Source organism: Heptranchias perlo, chromosome 22, assembly GCF_035084215.1.
Source record: "Heptranchias perlo isolate sHepPer1 chromosome 22, sHepPer1.hap1, whole genome shotgun sequence".
NCBI lineage: Eukaryota > Metazoa > Chordata > Chondrichthyes > Hexanchiformes > Hexanchidae > Heptranchias > Heptranchias perlo.
This window is the reverse complement of record NC_090346.1, coordinates 48,591,137-48,608,632: the sequence shown is the minus strand read 5'-3', so window position 1 is coordinate 48,608,632 and position 17,496 is coordinate 48,591,137. Positions and strand designations below refer to the sequence as shown.

The following is a 17,496-nucleotide window of genomic DNA, read 5'->3' as shown; positions in this document are numbered from 1 at the left end:
AGTTATTCTCTCCTGAAGATGCAGAGCCTAACCTGGACCCTAGCATGACTGACCCTGAGCTACCCTTGTTCTGTGTGGGACATGCCCTTACAGGCTCAGCCTCTCCTGGGATGGAGAGGTGATGTTTATATGGGATGCGGGATTTATAGACCTGACTGGCTCTCATGCAGGTGTGTGCGCTGCCGATCTGTCTTCATATCTCTCACCATTCCTCTTCCATTAATAAATGGTTTTCTGTGCTGTGTAGAATTTTACAGGGGACTTGATTAATTCATGCTCAATGATGCAAAACACAATGCTGCTAATGGCCACATAGTCTCAGGCAGTCTAGTTAAGGACAATAATAAATCAAAAGGAAAAATAGAAACCTGGAAATTCCATGGACGTTGTCTGGCAGAATCTCAGGAGAAATGGCGTAAACAGTAAAAAAAAACCTCTGGGGTTTTGCCAATCTCCCACTGCCGTTACGCTGGGAGATTGTGCTTCCCAAGGGAATCGTTTCCAGTTATGCCACATAATCCTTGATTAATCCCAATATCTCTGTCATGGGAAGTGTGAACATTCCTCTCCACATCTTCCTATTTTCCTCCACCACTACGCCCTCATCTACAAACCCGTCCCCACCTCACAACTTCCATCATTCCACCTCATCAAAGCCTCTTCCAATCGCTGCTAGATTGGATCAATCGCAAACTAACAAAGACCCTGTTAAAATAATCCCTCACACCAATCAAGAAAGGACTAACACAAAACACAGGGATTTAAGGCTTTTTTATTTCTGTTTGATCAAGGCAAATGCAAAATCAGCTGATAGTCTCAATAATAACTTGCAGTCTACATACAGCACAAGATCAAGGTGTGGCAGTTTGGCTCAGTTAGCGACAGTCTCCGGTCTGGCCCAGGAGATGGTGGCGCTCAGACCCACATCACAGGCTTTGGGGCAGATAGTTCTCCCAGTGTCCTAGCCAATAATATCCCACCAAAAATAGCTTTAAATGTTTTGACACAAGGTATGTATTTTTTTATTCGTTCATGGGATGTGGGCGTCGCTGGCAAGGCCAGCATTTATTGCCCATCCCTAATTGCCCTGGAGAAGGTGGTGGTGAGCCGCCTTCTTGAACCACTGCAGTCCGTGTATGTAGATATACTTGAAAAGGAGAAATTTGCAGGGCTATAGGGAGAAAGCGAGGAGGGTGGGACTAATTGGACAGCTCTTTCAAAGAGGCACAGCACGATGGGCCAAATGGCCTCCTTCTGTGCTATATGATTCTATAAGGTGATGAAACCAAACACGTTTCAAACACTGGTAACACTTGGGTTGATGTTCAACAAATGATACTTTAGTTGTACAAGATTGAAGAGTCTTGTTATCACAAGGTTTGTGTTTTCACAGACTGTTTGAATGAAATGCATCATTAATTTCTGTCAGGTGTCCCATTATTCTGATTCGACACCATTTGATTCAGTTAAATGACCTTCAGTAGAAATGAAAAGAATATTTTTACATTATGATTTCTGTTTATTTTTGACTTCCCATCTGTCATAAACCAGCTTTGCTGCCACCGCATCTTCAATGGCCATTCCTGGAAGAAACAAACAACACAAAAACACTTCAGCGCTCAAAGCTTCATTTAAGACACAGGACTGACTGGTTTTACACAGATTCTGTGCACTGGGTATGTCCATTCTTGTGCTCATCAAGGTAATGCCAACACTACAAAGGCAAAGCAGACTTGCTGGATCTTTCTAAAAGTTTAAAAGATGGCTTCGCCGCAGTCCTGTCTTTCCCCGATGTCCCAGTGGGTTTATTCACTGACTCAAAGCAGGATGGTCCCGGGTTCAATTCCCCCCTCAGTCTGTGTTGAGTTCACTGCTCCAAATGTCCTCAGTGCCCGTGAATCAGCCAGGATCCTCACCCCTGGTCACCAGCGACCCCTGCTGGAAGTACACGGAGGCCAGGTGAGGAGCGGGTAGGCTTGGCTGAGATGCCCCAGCAGTTGGACAACCTGCTGACGCTCACACGCACAAAAAAAACCACACACAATTTGGAGGGCGAATAGTGCCTGTGAAATGGTATCCCAGAGAGCAGTCAAAGTGGAAACAAGACCAGAGTTATACTGCATCTGTGGGTCAACGTAATTCAGTTTCTGGTTTGTACGATGCAAAAACTTTAGCGTAACTGACCCATAAAACACACAGTTCAAGTGGACAAAAGAAAATGCTGGAAAATACTCAGCAGGTCAGGTAGCATCTATGGAGAGAGAAACAGAGTTAATGTTTCGGGTCGATGACCTTTCATCAGAAACAAAAACACCAGAACAACAAACTAAAGCTGAGATTAGTGACAGTGAACAGGAATGGAGAGCTCTGACGAAAGGTCATCGACCTGAAACATTAACTGTTTCTCTGCCTGACCTGCTGAGTGTTTTTCAGTACTTTCTGTTTTTATTTTGTGCTATAGCTGCTGGATTGAACAGCAGGTTATCGTGCGTTTGCCTGAATTATTTATCCTTTGATGCCAAACCGTGACAATTAAGCAAATTCTACACCTGAATAAAATGTGTCTCAAAGTTACTATTTTTTCAATCAATTAGAAACTTTATTGAACCTTTCACCCACAACACAGAGCAGCAATGAATGACCAACTTTGTCCTGACATCAGCTCCCTCAATAATGGCTTGTTTGTTCTTACCCAATGACTTGAAAACTGTGGTCCTCTCGCACAGAGCAGGTTTGGTTCCTTTCACTACTTCTCCCAGTTCTGCAAAGATCTCAGCCTGCGAGATGAATTGAATAGAGGCTTTGATAAATGGCTGCACCCTTTGTTCAATGAACTTCGATCAACAAATTCTTTTCAATTACTGATTGTTTATGGCTTTAATTAAAAGAGCAGTTAAATCCAACAAGTGGCAATTGAAGGGCAGTTCAGTACTTGGATACAATCAGGATTCCATTTAGTCAGTGCGAGTTTGGTAACATATTTTACAATCTGACTCGAAGTTCTCATTTGAACATTACCGCACTCATTTTTTTCCCCACTTTGACAATTTCCTCCCCTTCCTCGCTCAAGTGGCCAGTCTTCACGTGTGAGCTTCAACAGTTGAGGCTATTCGACTATGGTGGGCATCATGACATATTCTCACTGGACACCAACACACATGCACTTTCCAGCGGTGGGGTGGGGAGGCAGTGTGTCACTGACTAGTGATCAGGAGGGGACTGATTTTCCCCTTCCCCCAATGCAGGGGCTCTAAGGCCAATCACAACTCGATGATTGCAGCCCCCAATCAGGCTTGAACCAGGAATTAAACCTGCGAGCTTCCTGGTCCGTGCGATTCAGCAACTCACCGAGGCATCAAGTGAGCTCTTGTGTTAGTTTCTGCGGAATATGATGGGCGAATAAAGCTATGGGATGTTTCAGTATCAGAAAGTTAATAGTTTTAAAAAATGATTTCCACGGCAACAGAGTGGAGCAAAGAGGAGGTTGGACTCTGCGTGACCTCGGCTGGAGGTCACCAAGCAGAGGGCTGCAAGGGGAAGGATGGAAACAATTAACTGAATTCAGTGTCCTGCAGCCTTCAGATCAGCCAGAGGATTAAGAATAAGTGACGAGCTCAGCGATAATATCAGACACCAAAATAATACTGAACCAAAGTGAAACGCATTACGCCTGAGAGTATGACGTCTCCCGACTCCCTCATAGCTGCCTCTCTGCTGTCTACATACAAGACGGCACTCTTCATCAGCCCATCATCCAGCTCCCGCCATTCTGGTCGACAGGCCCCAACAGCTGAAAGGTGAAACAATGCACCAGAAATACGTATTAGATGATTTAACTGGGGTCATTCTAAGGCTTGCCAACAAACAGCTTTTTTTATGAGCTTTCCCCCTCCCCCATAGACCTTCAGAAGGTCGTGGGTTCGAGCCCCAGTCCAGAGACTTGAGCACATAATCCAGGCTGACACTCCCAGTGCAGTACTGAGGGAGTGCTGCACTGTCAGAGGTGCCGTTAAACTAATGCCTTGTGGTTCAGATGGATGTTCGAGACCCCAGGGCACATTTCAAGAGGAGCAGCGAGTTGTTCCGTCCATTCACCCCTCAGCGAACCACAGATTAGCTTGCAACTCATTTCATTTACTGTTTGTGGGATCTTGCTGTGCGCAAATTTTGCTCCTGTGTTTTCCTATATAACAACAGTGATTACATACTGCATAAATACTTGATTGGATGCAAAGCATATTGGAACATCCTGAAGATATGAAAGGGCAAGAGAAAAAGCGGGAAAGGAACAAAAATGAGAAACGGTGGGATTGGAACACACTGAACCCTGGGATTGAACCAATCACGGGCGAGATCGATGCCCCAATGCTTTCCTGCTGTGGTTTTATGCCTTTGAGACCCATAAGCCCCGTCCCCCAAGATTCTGTAAAGTTTCCTTAAGTTAAGCTTTTGAAAACATCCCCCAAAACTTGTTGTATAAATTCTCAGCACACTGACTCCAAACAGAAACACTACGGTAAATATTTCCCAACAACTTCTAAAGCCTCTGGTCTGGGGAGGTTGTTACAAACCATTAACGTGGGCTCCAGGCTTTACCCATTCTCCAAACAGGACCGGCTCTGTTGCCATGGTGACCGTTATCACCACATCAGCACCAAGAACGGCTTCTTTTGCTGATGTGCACATCTGGACTGGTCCCTTAACTGTTTTAACAAACTTCTCAACACGCTCTCGAGTTCGGCTCCACACTTTCACCTGCGATGATCAAATCAATGAAACACAAGTTATTATAATTGAAAATAAAGCACATAAATAAATGATCGAGATACTGGGATTATTTCCACTGGAGCAAAGAAGCCAAGAGGAGATTTAACCAAGCCCGTTAAAATTATGACGGGTTTTGACAGAGTGACTATGGATAGATTATTTCTACTTGTGATCTCACAAACAGCAATGTGATAAATGACCAGACCATCTGTTTTAGTGATACTGGTTAAGGGATAAATATTGTCCAGGACGCCGGGGAGAACTCCCCCCTGCTCTTCTTTGCAGTAGTAACATGGGATCTTTAATTTCCACCCGGGAGGACAGTACGGGGCCTCGGTTTAACGTCTCATCCGAAAAATAGCAGCTCTGACAGTGCAGCGTTCCTTCAGTACTGCTCTGGGGTGTCAGCCTAGATTATGTGCTCGAGTTTCTACAGCAGGGCTTAGAACCCACGACCTTCTACCTCAGAGATGAGAGCGTTACCCACTGAGCACGGCTGACACACACACAGGGCTGTTGAAGCATGGAATGCTTTGTCCCAGGAAGTGATTGAGGCAGAGACCATTGCATTTTTTTTTAAGGGAAAATTGGATAAATATTTGAAGCAGAGGAAGATGCAGGGCTGTGGGGAGAATCCAGGGCAGTGGGGTTAGTTTTAGATCTCTCCTATAAAATTCCAGCACAGATACGATGGGTTGAAAAGCCTTCTTGTGTGCTGGTTCATGGATTCCTTTTTACATTTGCTTGTGAAATACTGAATGCTGGTACTGTGCAACTCAAAAATGTCAAAAAGTTCTTTAGAAAAATAAACATTTTTAGAAAAAAGAAATATTGAACAAGAGACCCCCCCCAAACAGAGCTTTGGGGGTGGGGAGAGGAGGTGGGACTGGATTCTCCACTCATACAGTTGTTAGCCTTTTACCGAGTACAAGGGGTGGTTATTGGTTTGTGGCTCAAAACCTGGTGTTTAATTCGATGCTGGTGAAAATTGTAATTTTTACCATCTTCACATCCTGAGGACGAAAGACCCTGGTTTTTAAAAATTAGACTTTTGGGGGTTCTGCTCACACATTAGAAACTTTCACCCCAAAACAGACTGTCCCGTCCAAACCCGGATATGGGTGGAACCCCCTCCTCACTCGTGACCCTCCAAATAACAGAGGCGTCAACACTTGGATGTGCTGGTATCAGGAGGCAACTGACAGAGGAGGAGGGGCATTCCTATGGGGAATCCCTGCCTCCTCTCAGACAGCCCCTAGGAACCAGAACACAGGTGAATGATAGGCAGCAGATTGTCCACCCCTCCCCCTTCCTGCCTCTGGTATTTCAGAAAAGGGAGAAAATAAATTCAAGGTAGAGTGTCACCTTACACAAAGAAAAAGAACAATCGCTGGGTTTAATTCCCTCCGCCTGTTCCAATTTTAGTTTGCATTAATTTCCGTCTATGCTATTTTCATGCAGTGGGCCCTTTTACCTTAAATGGGTTGTGTTAAAGTAGTGGAGCGAAGAATTTGCACTAATATATTAATGTGTTAAAGGTAAAGGGAATTAAATTGTGTAAGTAACTTAATCCAAATTCACACAAGCAATCATAAAATTGCTCCTCTTTTCACACACACAAGGAAAAAGGGAGAATTTGTAAAAGTACCTGCTTAAATGGAAACATTTGGGTGAAGATTTCATAGTGGCTCACAGCCTGAGGCCCAGCTCCCAGGATACACAACACATCCAGGTTCTGCCGCTTCAGGTACTGGATCAAAATGGACAAATTCAAGAGTTAAGACACGGAATCTGAATTGAAGAAAACAGCTTCAGTGTTCCTCTCGATGAGGTAGCAGAGTGTATGATATCTGACAACCTTTGGGGCTGGCTTTATGAACTATAGTCATCTGTCCCAGTCCTGCATCTGTTCCTGCAGCTGTATGGAATGAAGCATTCCGCAAAAATACTTTGAATCGGAGTGACTGTTATCTAGGGAAACACGGCAGCCATTTTGCACACAGCAAGATCCCACAGGCAGCAATGAGATGAACGATCAGGTTGAGGGAGGGATGTTAGCCCAGGGCACCGGAAGAAGCTCCCTTGCTCTTCTTTGAGCAGCGTTGAGATGCTGGGAGGATGTTTCCTCTGTCTGGAGAGTCTAGAACTAGAGGGCATAGTCTCAGGATAAGGGGTCGGCCATTTAAGACAGAGATGAGGAGAAATTTCTTCACTCAGAGGGTTGTGAATCTTTGAAATTCTCTACCTCAGAGGGCTGTGGATGCTGAGTCGTTGAGTATATTCAAGGCTGAGATGGATAGATTTTTGGACTCCAGGGGAATCAAGGGATACGGGGATCGGGCGGGAAAGTGGAGTTGAGGTCGAAGATCAGCCATGATCTGATTGAATGGCGGAGTAGGCTCGAAGGGCCGAATGGCCTACTCCTGCTCCTATTTCTTATGTTCTTATGTTGTGGGATCCTTAATGTCCACCTGAACAGGTAGACGAGGCCTCAGCTTAATGTCTCACCTGAAAAAAGGGTCAGTTGACAAACTGCATACATACTGTCAGAGCCCCCAGTTGAGACTGGAGCCCTGACTATACTCTGCTGTGTTTATTATCTAGGGGAGCCACTGGTTATAGTTTATAAACTGAAATGATAACTTAAGGGACTCCTTCAATGGCTCAGTGAGTCACGGCCCCACTTAGCCTACAGAGAGGAGGAAGGTCCAGGTTTAACCTCTGGTCTGTGTTGAGTTAAATGATCTCTGCCCTGGTGCTATTGGGGATGGGGAATTGCCCTCGGCACCACTGAGCTAGGGAGCAGGAATTTCAGTCAGGTTTGCTGCTCCTGGTTGGCATCCTTGTAACAACTAGAACAACAACTTTCACTTATATAGTGCCTTTAATGTAGTAAAATGTCCCAAGGCACTTCACAGGAGCGATTATCGGACAAAATATGACACCAAGCCACATCAGGAGATAATAGGTCAGGTAGGTTTTAAGGAGCATTTTTTTTTATTATTCGTTCATGGGATGTGGGCGTCGCTGGCGAGGCCAGCATTTATTGCCCATCCCTAATTGCCCTTGAGAAGGTGGTGGTGAGCCGCTTTCTTGAACCGCTGCAGTCCGTGTGGTGAAGGTTCTCCCACAGTGCTGTTAGGAAGGGAGTTCCAGGATTTTGACCCAGCGACGATGAAGGAACGGCGATATATTTCCAAGTCGGGATGGTGTGTGACTTGGAGGGGAACGTGCAGGTGGTGTTGTTCCCATGTACCTACTGCTCTTGTCCTTCTAAGTGGTAGAGGTCGCGGGTTTGGGAGGAGCTGTCAAAGAAGCCTTGGCGAGTTGCTGCAGTGCATCCTGTGGATGGTACACACTGGCAGCCACAGTGCGCCAGTGGTGAAGGGAGTGAATGTTTAGGGTGGTGGATGGGATGCCAATCAAGCGGGCTGCTTTGTCCTGGATGGTGTTGTCGAGCTTCTTGAGTGTTGTTGGAGCTGCACTCATCCAAGCAAGTGGGGAGTATTCCATCACACTCCTGACTTGTGCCTTGTGGATGGTGGAAAGGCTTTGGGGAGTCAGGAGGTGAGTCACTCGCCGCAGAATACCCAGCCTCTGACCTGCTCTCGTAGCCACAGTATTTATATGGCTGGTCCAGTTAAGTTTCTGGTCAATGGTGACCCCCAGAATGTTGATGGTGGGGGATTCAGCGATGGTAATGCCGTTGAATGTCAAGGGGAGGTGGTTAGACTCTCTCTTGTTGGAGATGGTCATTGCCTGGCACTTATCTGGCGCGAATGTTACTTGCCACTTATGAGCCCAAGCCTGGATGTTGTCCAGGTCTTGCTGCATGCGGGCTCGGACTGCTTCATTATTTGAGGAGTTGCGAATGGAACTGAACACTGTGCAGTCATCAGCGAACATCCCCATTTCTGACCTTATGATGGAGGGAAGGTCATTGATGAAGCAGCTGAAGATGGTTGGGCCTAAGACACTGTCCTGAGGAACTCCTGCAGCAATGCCCTGGGGCTGAGATGATTGGCCTCCAATAACCACTACCATCTTCCTTTGTGCTACTGGAGAGTTTTCCCCCTGATTCCCATTGACTTCAATTTTACTAGGGCTCCTTGGTGCCACACTCGGTCAAATGCTGCCTTAATGTCAAGGGCAGTCACTCTCACCTCACCTCTGGAATTGAGCTCTTTTGTCCATGTTTGGACCAAGGCTGTAATGAGGTTTGGAGCCGAGTGGTCCTGGCGGAACCCAAACTGAGCATCGGTGAGCAGGTTATTGGTGAGTAAGTGCCGCTTGATAGCACTGTCGACGACACCTTCCATCACTTTGCTGATGATTGAGAGTAGACTGATGGGGCGGTAATTGGCCAGATTGGATTTGTCCTGCTTTTTCTGGACAGGACATACCTGGGCAATTATCCACATTGTCGGAAGGAGGAGGCGGAGAGGTTTAGGGATGGAATTCCAGAGCTTAGGGCCGAGGCAGCTGAAGGCACGGCCACCAATGGAGGGGCGAAGAAAATTGGGGATGCGCAAGAGACAAGGATTGGAGGAGCGCAGAGATCTCGGAGGATTGTAGGGCTGGAGGAGGTTACAGAGATAGGGAGGGGGGAGGTCATGGAGGGAATTGAACACAAGGATGAGAATTTTAAATTCGATAAGGATGTGTAAGGTGAGGTTAGAAATGGGCTTGGATGTGATGTCTTTGTTGTCAAACAGCCTGTCAACATTAACTAAGCTCACACACGAATGACCACTTAGGTGAGGCATTGGAAGATGGTCATTATCTGCTGCCATGGATCCATAGCTCAGAGCAAGATGTCCTCAGGAGATATGGGCAGAAAATGGGCCACTCATGGGAAGGAATGCCCCTTGTGATTTAGTGGTGAGGATTTTCCACATAGTGGCAATTTTTCATTACCTTAGTTGCTATGGCAGAAACCAAGGCCGTTCTCCTTTCAGTGATCACTCGTCCATCCATCACCTACAGAAACAATACAGCGATAAATGAACCACCCTTAAACAAATTATACACAGCTCGGCCTCCATTATTTACACTCCAATTATCCATCCAAAGTTTTTGTGGAAAAAGCCTTGCTTCACATCCCATTAACCCCCAAACCCCTCCGGTCTGTCGCTAGTCAACCTCGGAGCCCAAGAAAAATGAAGTTCACTTTGATTTAGACTCGTCTCCATCGCTGTACCAAACGGAGGCTGAGTCACAGTCCGACAGGGTGCTGTTGTATCTTTACGCTCTTCCCTTGGAGAATAGTGTGAAATAATGGAAGGATTCGCAGGCTGATTAACAGTCTGACAGGCTGTAATGGGAACGCTCCTTCTATGGCCTTAACCATCCTTACACCAGCAGTTCGGGGGGGTTAGTCCCAGATGGCGAGAGGGATTATGGGCTCCCACAACCCATACAGTGAGGGAGTGGGGGCCCCAAACCCACAGCTGTTACACACTGTCTGGAGAGATACAGGAGTGGAAGTTTACACAACTATTACATACTGCTTTTAAGATGCCATTTCTCGGGTCAAACAGCAGCACTGTTGCATGATGAGAAGAAGCAGAAGAGCTGGTTGTTTGGTAAAATCTCACTATTTTTGTTACCAAGGCATCGTCCTCTGCACTGTAAGCCGGCATCACTCCGAGAAAACTAAGCAGAGTTCAACGGAAAAAGAGGAAACAAGGTGAGTATTTACACAAAGCAGAAAATATTCGACTAGTTACAAAAATTACAGCAACTTTCACTCGCGCCTGGACATGAAGTATAAAAAAACCTGTAGCATTTGTTGCAGGGAACTGGGCCGTGTCAAATCACTGATTACACGTGAAATGTCGAGTCACGTGTGACCCACTCTACCCTGAGAGTGAGTGAGGAGTGAGAGTGAGTGAGGAGTGAGAGTGAGTGAGGAGTGAGTATGAGAGAGCGTGATAGTGAGTGAAATGCAAGAGTGAATGAGTGTGAGTGGAGTGAGTGTGAGAAAGTGAATGTGAGTGGAGAGAGTGTGAGTGGAGTGAGGTATAGGAGAGTGAGATAGGGAGTGAAGCGTGTGAGTGTAAGTGAGTGAGGCAAATGAGTGTGAGAGAGTGAGGTGAGTGTGAGAGTGAGGTGGGTGAGTGAGTGTGAGACAGTGAGTGTGAGACCTGTGAGAGTTTGTCCCTCAGCCCCGCCCCGATCTATTGCACGACTGCCAGCAAAGGTGTTGCACGGAGTGAGCGTTTCTTGTGAAGAGACCGGGGTGCGGGATGAAGTTGGCCCCGGGCTCCCGGACTCCTCTCGGCCCCGGGCTCCCGGACTCCTCTCGGCCCCGGGCTGCTTTACCGCAATCGCCGGTTAAACATTCTCACCCGTTGTATTTCGCCACCGGGACGGTGCTGCGGACCGGCTGCTCCACGCCGCCGCCGCCGCCTTCACTCGAGAAGTTGGCGAGCGCTCTCTCCAGCACCGGGAGCAGCTCGGTGTCCCGCAGAACCTGCTCGATCTCACCGGATCCGATGGAGATCGGGTGCTCGGCCATTAGCGGGGGATCTGCTCGATATGTCACGGGTTTTGTGAGCTCCCGGTCTGAGCATTCACCCAGTCGCCTGGATCTTCAAGAACCAAGCCAGCAGAATGTGCCAAGCATTCTGATTAAAAATTAACTTTTTGATGCATGGTTTAATAAAACACCAGCCGGTGCACTTCCCCAGTGATTCAATGGGGCAGCTCCTTTGCATTTTTCTATAAAAAATTAACAAACTATTAATTTGAAAAATGGGTAAGATGAGGGTGACAGAAATGTTGCATTTAGGAATAAACTACAGGAATTTGGTGACAGCTAAGGAGTATATTGACATTAGTGGCACTCTCACCTCTGAGTCACAAGGTCATGGGTTCCAGAGATTTGAGCACAAAACCCAGGCTGACTGCACAGTACTGAGGGAGTGCTGCACTGTGGGAGGTGCAGTCTTTTGGATGAGACCTTAAACCAGGTGGATGTGAAAGATCCCACTGCACTATTTTGAAGAAGAGCAGCAGAATTCTCCCTGGTCTCCTGGACAACATTAAGTCTAGATTCAAGAAAGAGCAGGGGAGTGGGACTAATTGGATAGCTCTTTCAAAGAGCTGGCACATAGCAGGCGAGTTCCTGGCAAACATTTATCCCTCAACCAACATCACCAAAACAGATTATCTGGTCATTTATCTCACTGCTGTTTGTGGGATCTTGCTGTGCGCAAATTGGCTGCAGCGTTTCCCTACATTACAACAGTGACTACACTTCAGAAAGTACTTCATTGGCTGTAAAGCGCTTTGGGACATCCTACACGGATTGCAGCGGTTCAAGAAAGCGGCTCACCACCACCTTCTCGTGGGCAATTAAGGATGGGCAATAAATGCCGGCCTCGCCAGCGACGCCCACATCCCGTGAACGAATAAAAAAAAATCCTGAGGCCATGAATGGTGCTGTATAAATCCAAGTTTTTTCTTTATAGACATATGGCTGTGTGTACAAGATGGAGTCGAGAGGGCAGAATATTTCAAAGTTAGGTCCTACCTAAACTGGGTGGTGGAGTGGACTATTGGTAAGGGATGACACAACGGTTATCAAAAGGATAAACATGAAACAGAACAAGAGATGTGCAGAAGGATTAAGACTGGAAATGAGTCATGATAAAGGTGACGCAGGGTAAACAAGGGGAAAGCAAAGTAAGAGAGGTTGTGACAATTATAGTCATTGTAAGCTAATAATCACTGGGGACTTTAAATCAATGGCTTTAAGCTAAAACGTAATGACAGTCTGAAAATCTTAATAGATTTTCACCCCGGTCAAACATTGCTCAGTCGTGAATGGTGGTGAACAATTAAACAACTAACAGGAGGAGGAGGCTCTGTGAACATCCCTATCCTCAATGATGGCAGAGTGCAAAAGACAAGGCTGAAGCGTTTGCAACCATCTTCAGCCAGAAGTGCCGAGTGGATGATCCATCTCGGCCTCCTCTCGAGATCCCCACCATCACAGAAGTCAGTCTTCAGCCAATTCGATTCACCCCACGTGATATCAAGAAACGGCTGAGTGCACTGGATACAGCAAAGGCTATGGGCCCCGACAACATCCCAGCTGTAGTGCTGAACACTTGTGCTCCAGAACCAGCCGCACCTCTAGCCAAGCTGTTCCAGTACAGCTACAACACTGGCATCTACCCGACAAAGTGGAAAATTGCCCAGGTATGTCATAGAGTCATAGAGTCATACAGCACGGATAGAGGCCCTTCGGCCCATCGTGTCCGCGCCGGCCATCAGCCCTGTCTACTCTAATCCCATATTCCAGCATTTGGTCCGTAGCCTTGTATGCTATGGCATTTCAAGTGCTCATCCAAATGCTTCTTGAATGTTGTGAGGGTTCCTGCCTCCACAACCCTTTCAGGCAGTGAGTTCCAGACTCCAACCACCCTCTGGGTGAAAAAGTTCTTTCTCAAATCCCCTCTAAACCTCCCGCCTTTTACCTTGAATCTATGTCCCCTTGTTATAGAACCCTCAACGAATGGAAAAAGCTCCTTAGTATCCATCCTATCTGTGCCCCTCATAATTTTGTACACCTCAATCATGTCCCCCCTCAGCCTCCTCTGCTCCAAGGAAAACAAACCCAATCTTCCCAGTCTCTCTTCATAGCTGAAGCGCTCCAGCCCTGGTAACATCCTGGTGAATCTCCTCTGCACCCTCTCCAAAGCGATCACATCCTTCCTGTAGTGTGGCGACCAGAACTGCACACAGTACTCCAGCTGTGGCCTAACCAGTGTTTTATACAGCTCCATCATAACCTCCTTGCTCTTATATTCTATGCCTCGGCTAATAAAGGCAAGTATCCCATATGCCTTCTTTACCACCTTATCTACCTGTTCCGCCGCCTTCAGGGATCTGTGAACTTGCACACCAAGATCCCTCTGACCCTCTGTCTTGCCTAGGGTCCTCCCATTCATTGTGTATTCCCTTGCCTTGTTAGTCCCTCCAAAGTGCATCACCTCGCACTTTTCCGGGTTAAATTCCATTTGCCACTGTTCCGCCCATCTGACCAACCCATCTATATCGTCCTGCAGACTGAGGCTATCCTCCTCACTATTTACCACCCTACCAATCTTTGTATCATCAGCGAACTTACTGATCATACCTTTTACATTCATATCCAAGTCATTAATGTAGACCACAAACAGCAAGGGACCCAGCACCGATCCCTGTGGTACCCCACTGGCCACAGGCTTCCAGTCACAAAAACAACCTTCGACCATCACCCTCTGCCTTCTGCCACTAAGCCAGTTTTGTATCCAAAGTGCCAAGGCACCCTGGATTCCATGGGCTCGTACCTTCTTGACCAGTCTCCAGTGGGGGACTTTATCGAAGGCCTTACTGAAATCCATGTATACCACATCCACTGCGTTACCCTCATCCACACGCCTAGTCACCCCCTCAAAAAATTCAATCAAATTAGTCAGACATGATCTTCCCTTGACAAAGCCATGTTGACTATCCCTGATTAATCCTTGCTTCTCCAAGTGGAGACTAATTTTGTCCTTCAGAATTTTTTCCAATATTTTTCCTACCACTGATGTTAGGCTCACTGGCCTGTAGTTCCCCGGTTTTTCCCTACTCCCCTTCTTGAATAATGGTACTACATTAGCGGTTCTCCAGTCCTCTGGCACATCCCCTGTGGCCAGAGAGGTTCTGAATATATGTGTCAGAGCCCCCGCAATCTCCTCCTTTGCCTCACACAGTAGCCTGGGATACATTTCGTCCAGGCCTGGGGATTTATCCATTTTTAGGCCTGCTAAAACCGCCAATACCTCCTCCCGCTCGATGTTAATATGTTCGAGTATATCACAGTCCCCCTGCCGTATTTCTATGTCTACATCGTCCTTCTCCAGAGTGAAAACAGATGCAAAAAATTCATTTAGAACCCCTCCTACATCTGCCGGCTCCACACACAGATTGCCATTTTTGTCCCTAATGGGCCCTATTTTTTCCCTAGTCATCCTCTTACCCTTAATATACTTATAAAACATCTTAGGATTTTCCTTTATTTTGCTCGCCAGTGTTATTTCATGGCCCCTCCTTGATCTCCTAATTTCTTTTTTAAGTATCCCCCTGCACTTTTTGTACTCCTCTAGGGCTTCCTCCGTCTTTAGCCTTTTGTATCTGCCAAAAGCCCTCCTTTTTTTCCTAATCCATTCTCGTATATCCCCTGACATCCAAGGTTCCCTGGAGTTCTTGGAACCACCCTTGACCTTTACGGGAACATGTTGCCATTGTATGGTCTCAATCTCCCTTCTGAAAGACTCCCATTGCTCCGATGCGGATTTTCCTACAAGCAGCTGATCCCAGTCCATTTTGGCCAGATCCTGCCTTATCCTATTAAAATCGGCCTTCCCCCAATTTAGAACCTTTATTTCCGGCCCCTCCCTGTCCTTTTCCATGACCACCTTAAATCTCACCGAATTATGGTCACTGTCACCAAAGTGCTCACCTACTAGCACTTCTTCCACTTGGCCGGCCACATTCCCTAGAATTAGGTCCAGTACCGCCCCCTCTCTTGTAGGACTTTCTACATGCTGGCTCAAAAAGCTCTCCTGGATGCACGTTAAGAATTTTGTACCCTCTAAGCCTTTTACACTCTGAGTATCCCAGTTAATATTGGGGAAGTTGAAATCCCCCACGATTATTACCCTATTATTTGCACAATTTTCTGAGATTTGCCTACATATCTGTTCCTCGATCTCCCCCTGACTGTTTGGGGGCCTATAGTACACTCCCATCAAAGTGCTTGCCCCCTTTTTGTTTTTAAGCTCCACCCATATGGCCTCATTAGAGGAACCTGCTAATATATCATCCCTCCTTATGGCAGTAATTGATTCTTTAATTAATATTGCGACCCCCCCTCCTCTTATACCTCCCCCTCTGTCTCGCCTGAAGATTCTGTAGCCCGGAATATTGTCCTGTCCACAAAAAGCAGGACAAATCCAATCCGGCCAATTACCGCCCCATCATTCTACGTGATGGAAGGTGTCGTCGACAGTGCTATCAAGCGCCACTTACTCACCAATAACCTGTTCACCGATGCTCAGTTTGGGTTCCGCCAGGACCACTCGGCTCCAGACCTCATTACAGCCTTGGTCCAAACATGGACAAAAGAGCTGAATTCCAGAAGTGAGGTGAGAATGACTGCCCTTGACATCAAGGCAGCATTTGACTGAGTGTGGCATCAAGGAGCCCTAGTAAAACTGAAGTCAATGGGAATCAGGGGGAAAACTCTCCAGTGGCTGGAGTCATACCTAGCACAAAGGAAGATGGTTGTGGTTGTTGGAGGCCAATCATCTCAGCCTCAGGACATTGCTGCAGGAGTTCCTCAGGGCAGTGTCCTAGGCCCAACCATCTTCAGCTGCTTCATCAATGACCTTCCCTCCATCATAAGGTCAGAAATGGGGATGTTCGCTGATGATTGCACAGAGTTCAGTTCCATTTGCAACCCCTCAGATAATGAAGCAGTCCGTGCCCGTATGCAGCAAGACCTGGACAACATCCAGGCTGGGGCTCATAACTGAATGGCAAGTAACATTCGCGCCAGACAAGTGCCAGGCAATGACCATCTCCAACGAGAGTCTAACCACCCCCCCCCCTTGACATTACCATCGCCGAATCCCCCACCATCAACATCCTGGGGGTCACCATTGACCAGAAACTAAACTGGACCAGCCACATAAATACTGTGGCTACAAGAGCAGGTCAGAGGCTGGGTATTCTGCGGCAAATGACTCACCTCCTGACTCCCCAAAGCCTTTCCACCATCTACAAAGCACAAGTCAGGAGTGTGATGGAATACTCTCCACTTGCCTGGATGAGTGCAGTTCCAACAACACTCAAGAAGCTCGACACCATCCAGGACAAAGCAGCCCGCTTGATTGGCACCCCATCCACCACCTTAAACATTCACTCCCTCCACCACCAGCACACCATTCGCAACCCCTCAGATAATGAAGCAGTCCGTGCCCGCATGCAGCAAGACCTGGACAACATCCAGGCTGGGGCTCATAACTGAATGGCAAGTAACATTCGCGCCAGACAAGTGCCAGGCAATGACCATCTCCAACGAGAGTCTAAACATTCACTCCCTCCACCACCAGCACACCATTCGCAACCCCTCAGATAATGAAGCAGTCCGTGCCCGCATGCAGCAAGACCTGGACAACATCCAGGCTGGGGCTCATAACTGAATGGCAAGTAACATTCACGCCAGACAAGTGCCAGGCAATGACCATCTCCAACGAGAGTCTAACCACCCCTCCCTTGACATTACCATTGCCGAGTCCCCCACCATCAACACAGGCTGCAGTGTGTACCATCTACAAGATGCACTGCAGCAACTCATCAAGGCTTCTTCGACAGCACCTCCCAAACCCAAGTCACACACCATCCCGACTTGGAAATATATCGCCGTTCCTTCAGCGTCGCTGGGTCAAAATCCTGGAACTCCCTACCTAACAGCACTGTGGGAGAACCTTCACTACACGGACTGCAGCGGTTTAAGAAGGCGACTCACCACCACCTTCTCAAGGGCAATTAGGGATGGGCAATAAATGCCAGCCTCGCCAGCGACGCCCACATCCCATGAATGAATAATAAAAAAATTTGAAAGCATAATGTCAGGGATTAATGCTGACTTTGCCACACGATAAATGTATTGGCCCTAACCCTAATGCA

The 17,496-nt window shown here is 47.2% G+C and overlaps 1 protein-coding gene across 1 annotated transcript; it reads right to left on the bottom strand.

The window, feature by feature from the left end:
- Window positions 1-756: 756 nt before the first annotated feature.
- Window positions 757-11,411, bottom strand: crym (crystallin, mu). Its single transcript, XM_068003546.1, has 8 exons — window positions 11,118-11,411; window positions 10,275-10,422; window positions 9,685-9,747; window positions 6,416-6,517; window positions 4,572-4,755; window positions 3,669-3,790; window positions 2,693-2,777; window positions 757-1,583 (listed from the first exon to the last, which is right to left on the bottom strand). Exons 1-8 carry the CDS (start codon window positions 11,285-11,287, stop codon window positions 1,507-1,509), a joined length of 951 nt encoding a protein of 316 aa, XP_067859647.1. The 5' UTR covers window positions 11,288-11,411; the 3' UTR covers window positions 757-1,506.
- Between the last annotated feature and the right edge of the window lie 6,085 nt (window positions 11,412-17,496).

Bases quoted from the DNA above. Each gene is read 5' to 3' on its own strand.
- crym (XM_068003546.1), bottom strand. From the start codon at position 11,287: ATGGCCGAGCACCCGATCTCCATCGGATCCGGTGAGATCGAGCAGGTT. The intron at 4,756-6,415 runs GTACTTTTACAA...TGATCATCGCAG, and splicing joins AAATGTTTCCATTTAAGCAG to GTGAAAGTGTGGAGCCGAAC. The intron at 1,584-2,692 runs GTAAGAACAAAC...TGTTTCTTCCAG, and splicing joins CACAGTTTTCAAGTCATTGG to GAATGGCCATTGAAGATGCG.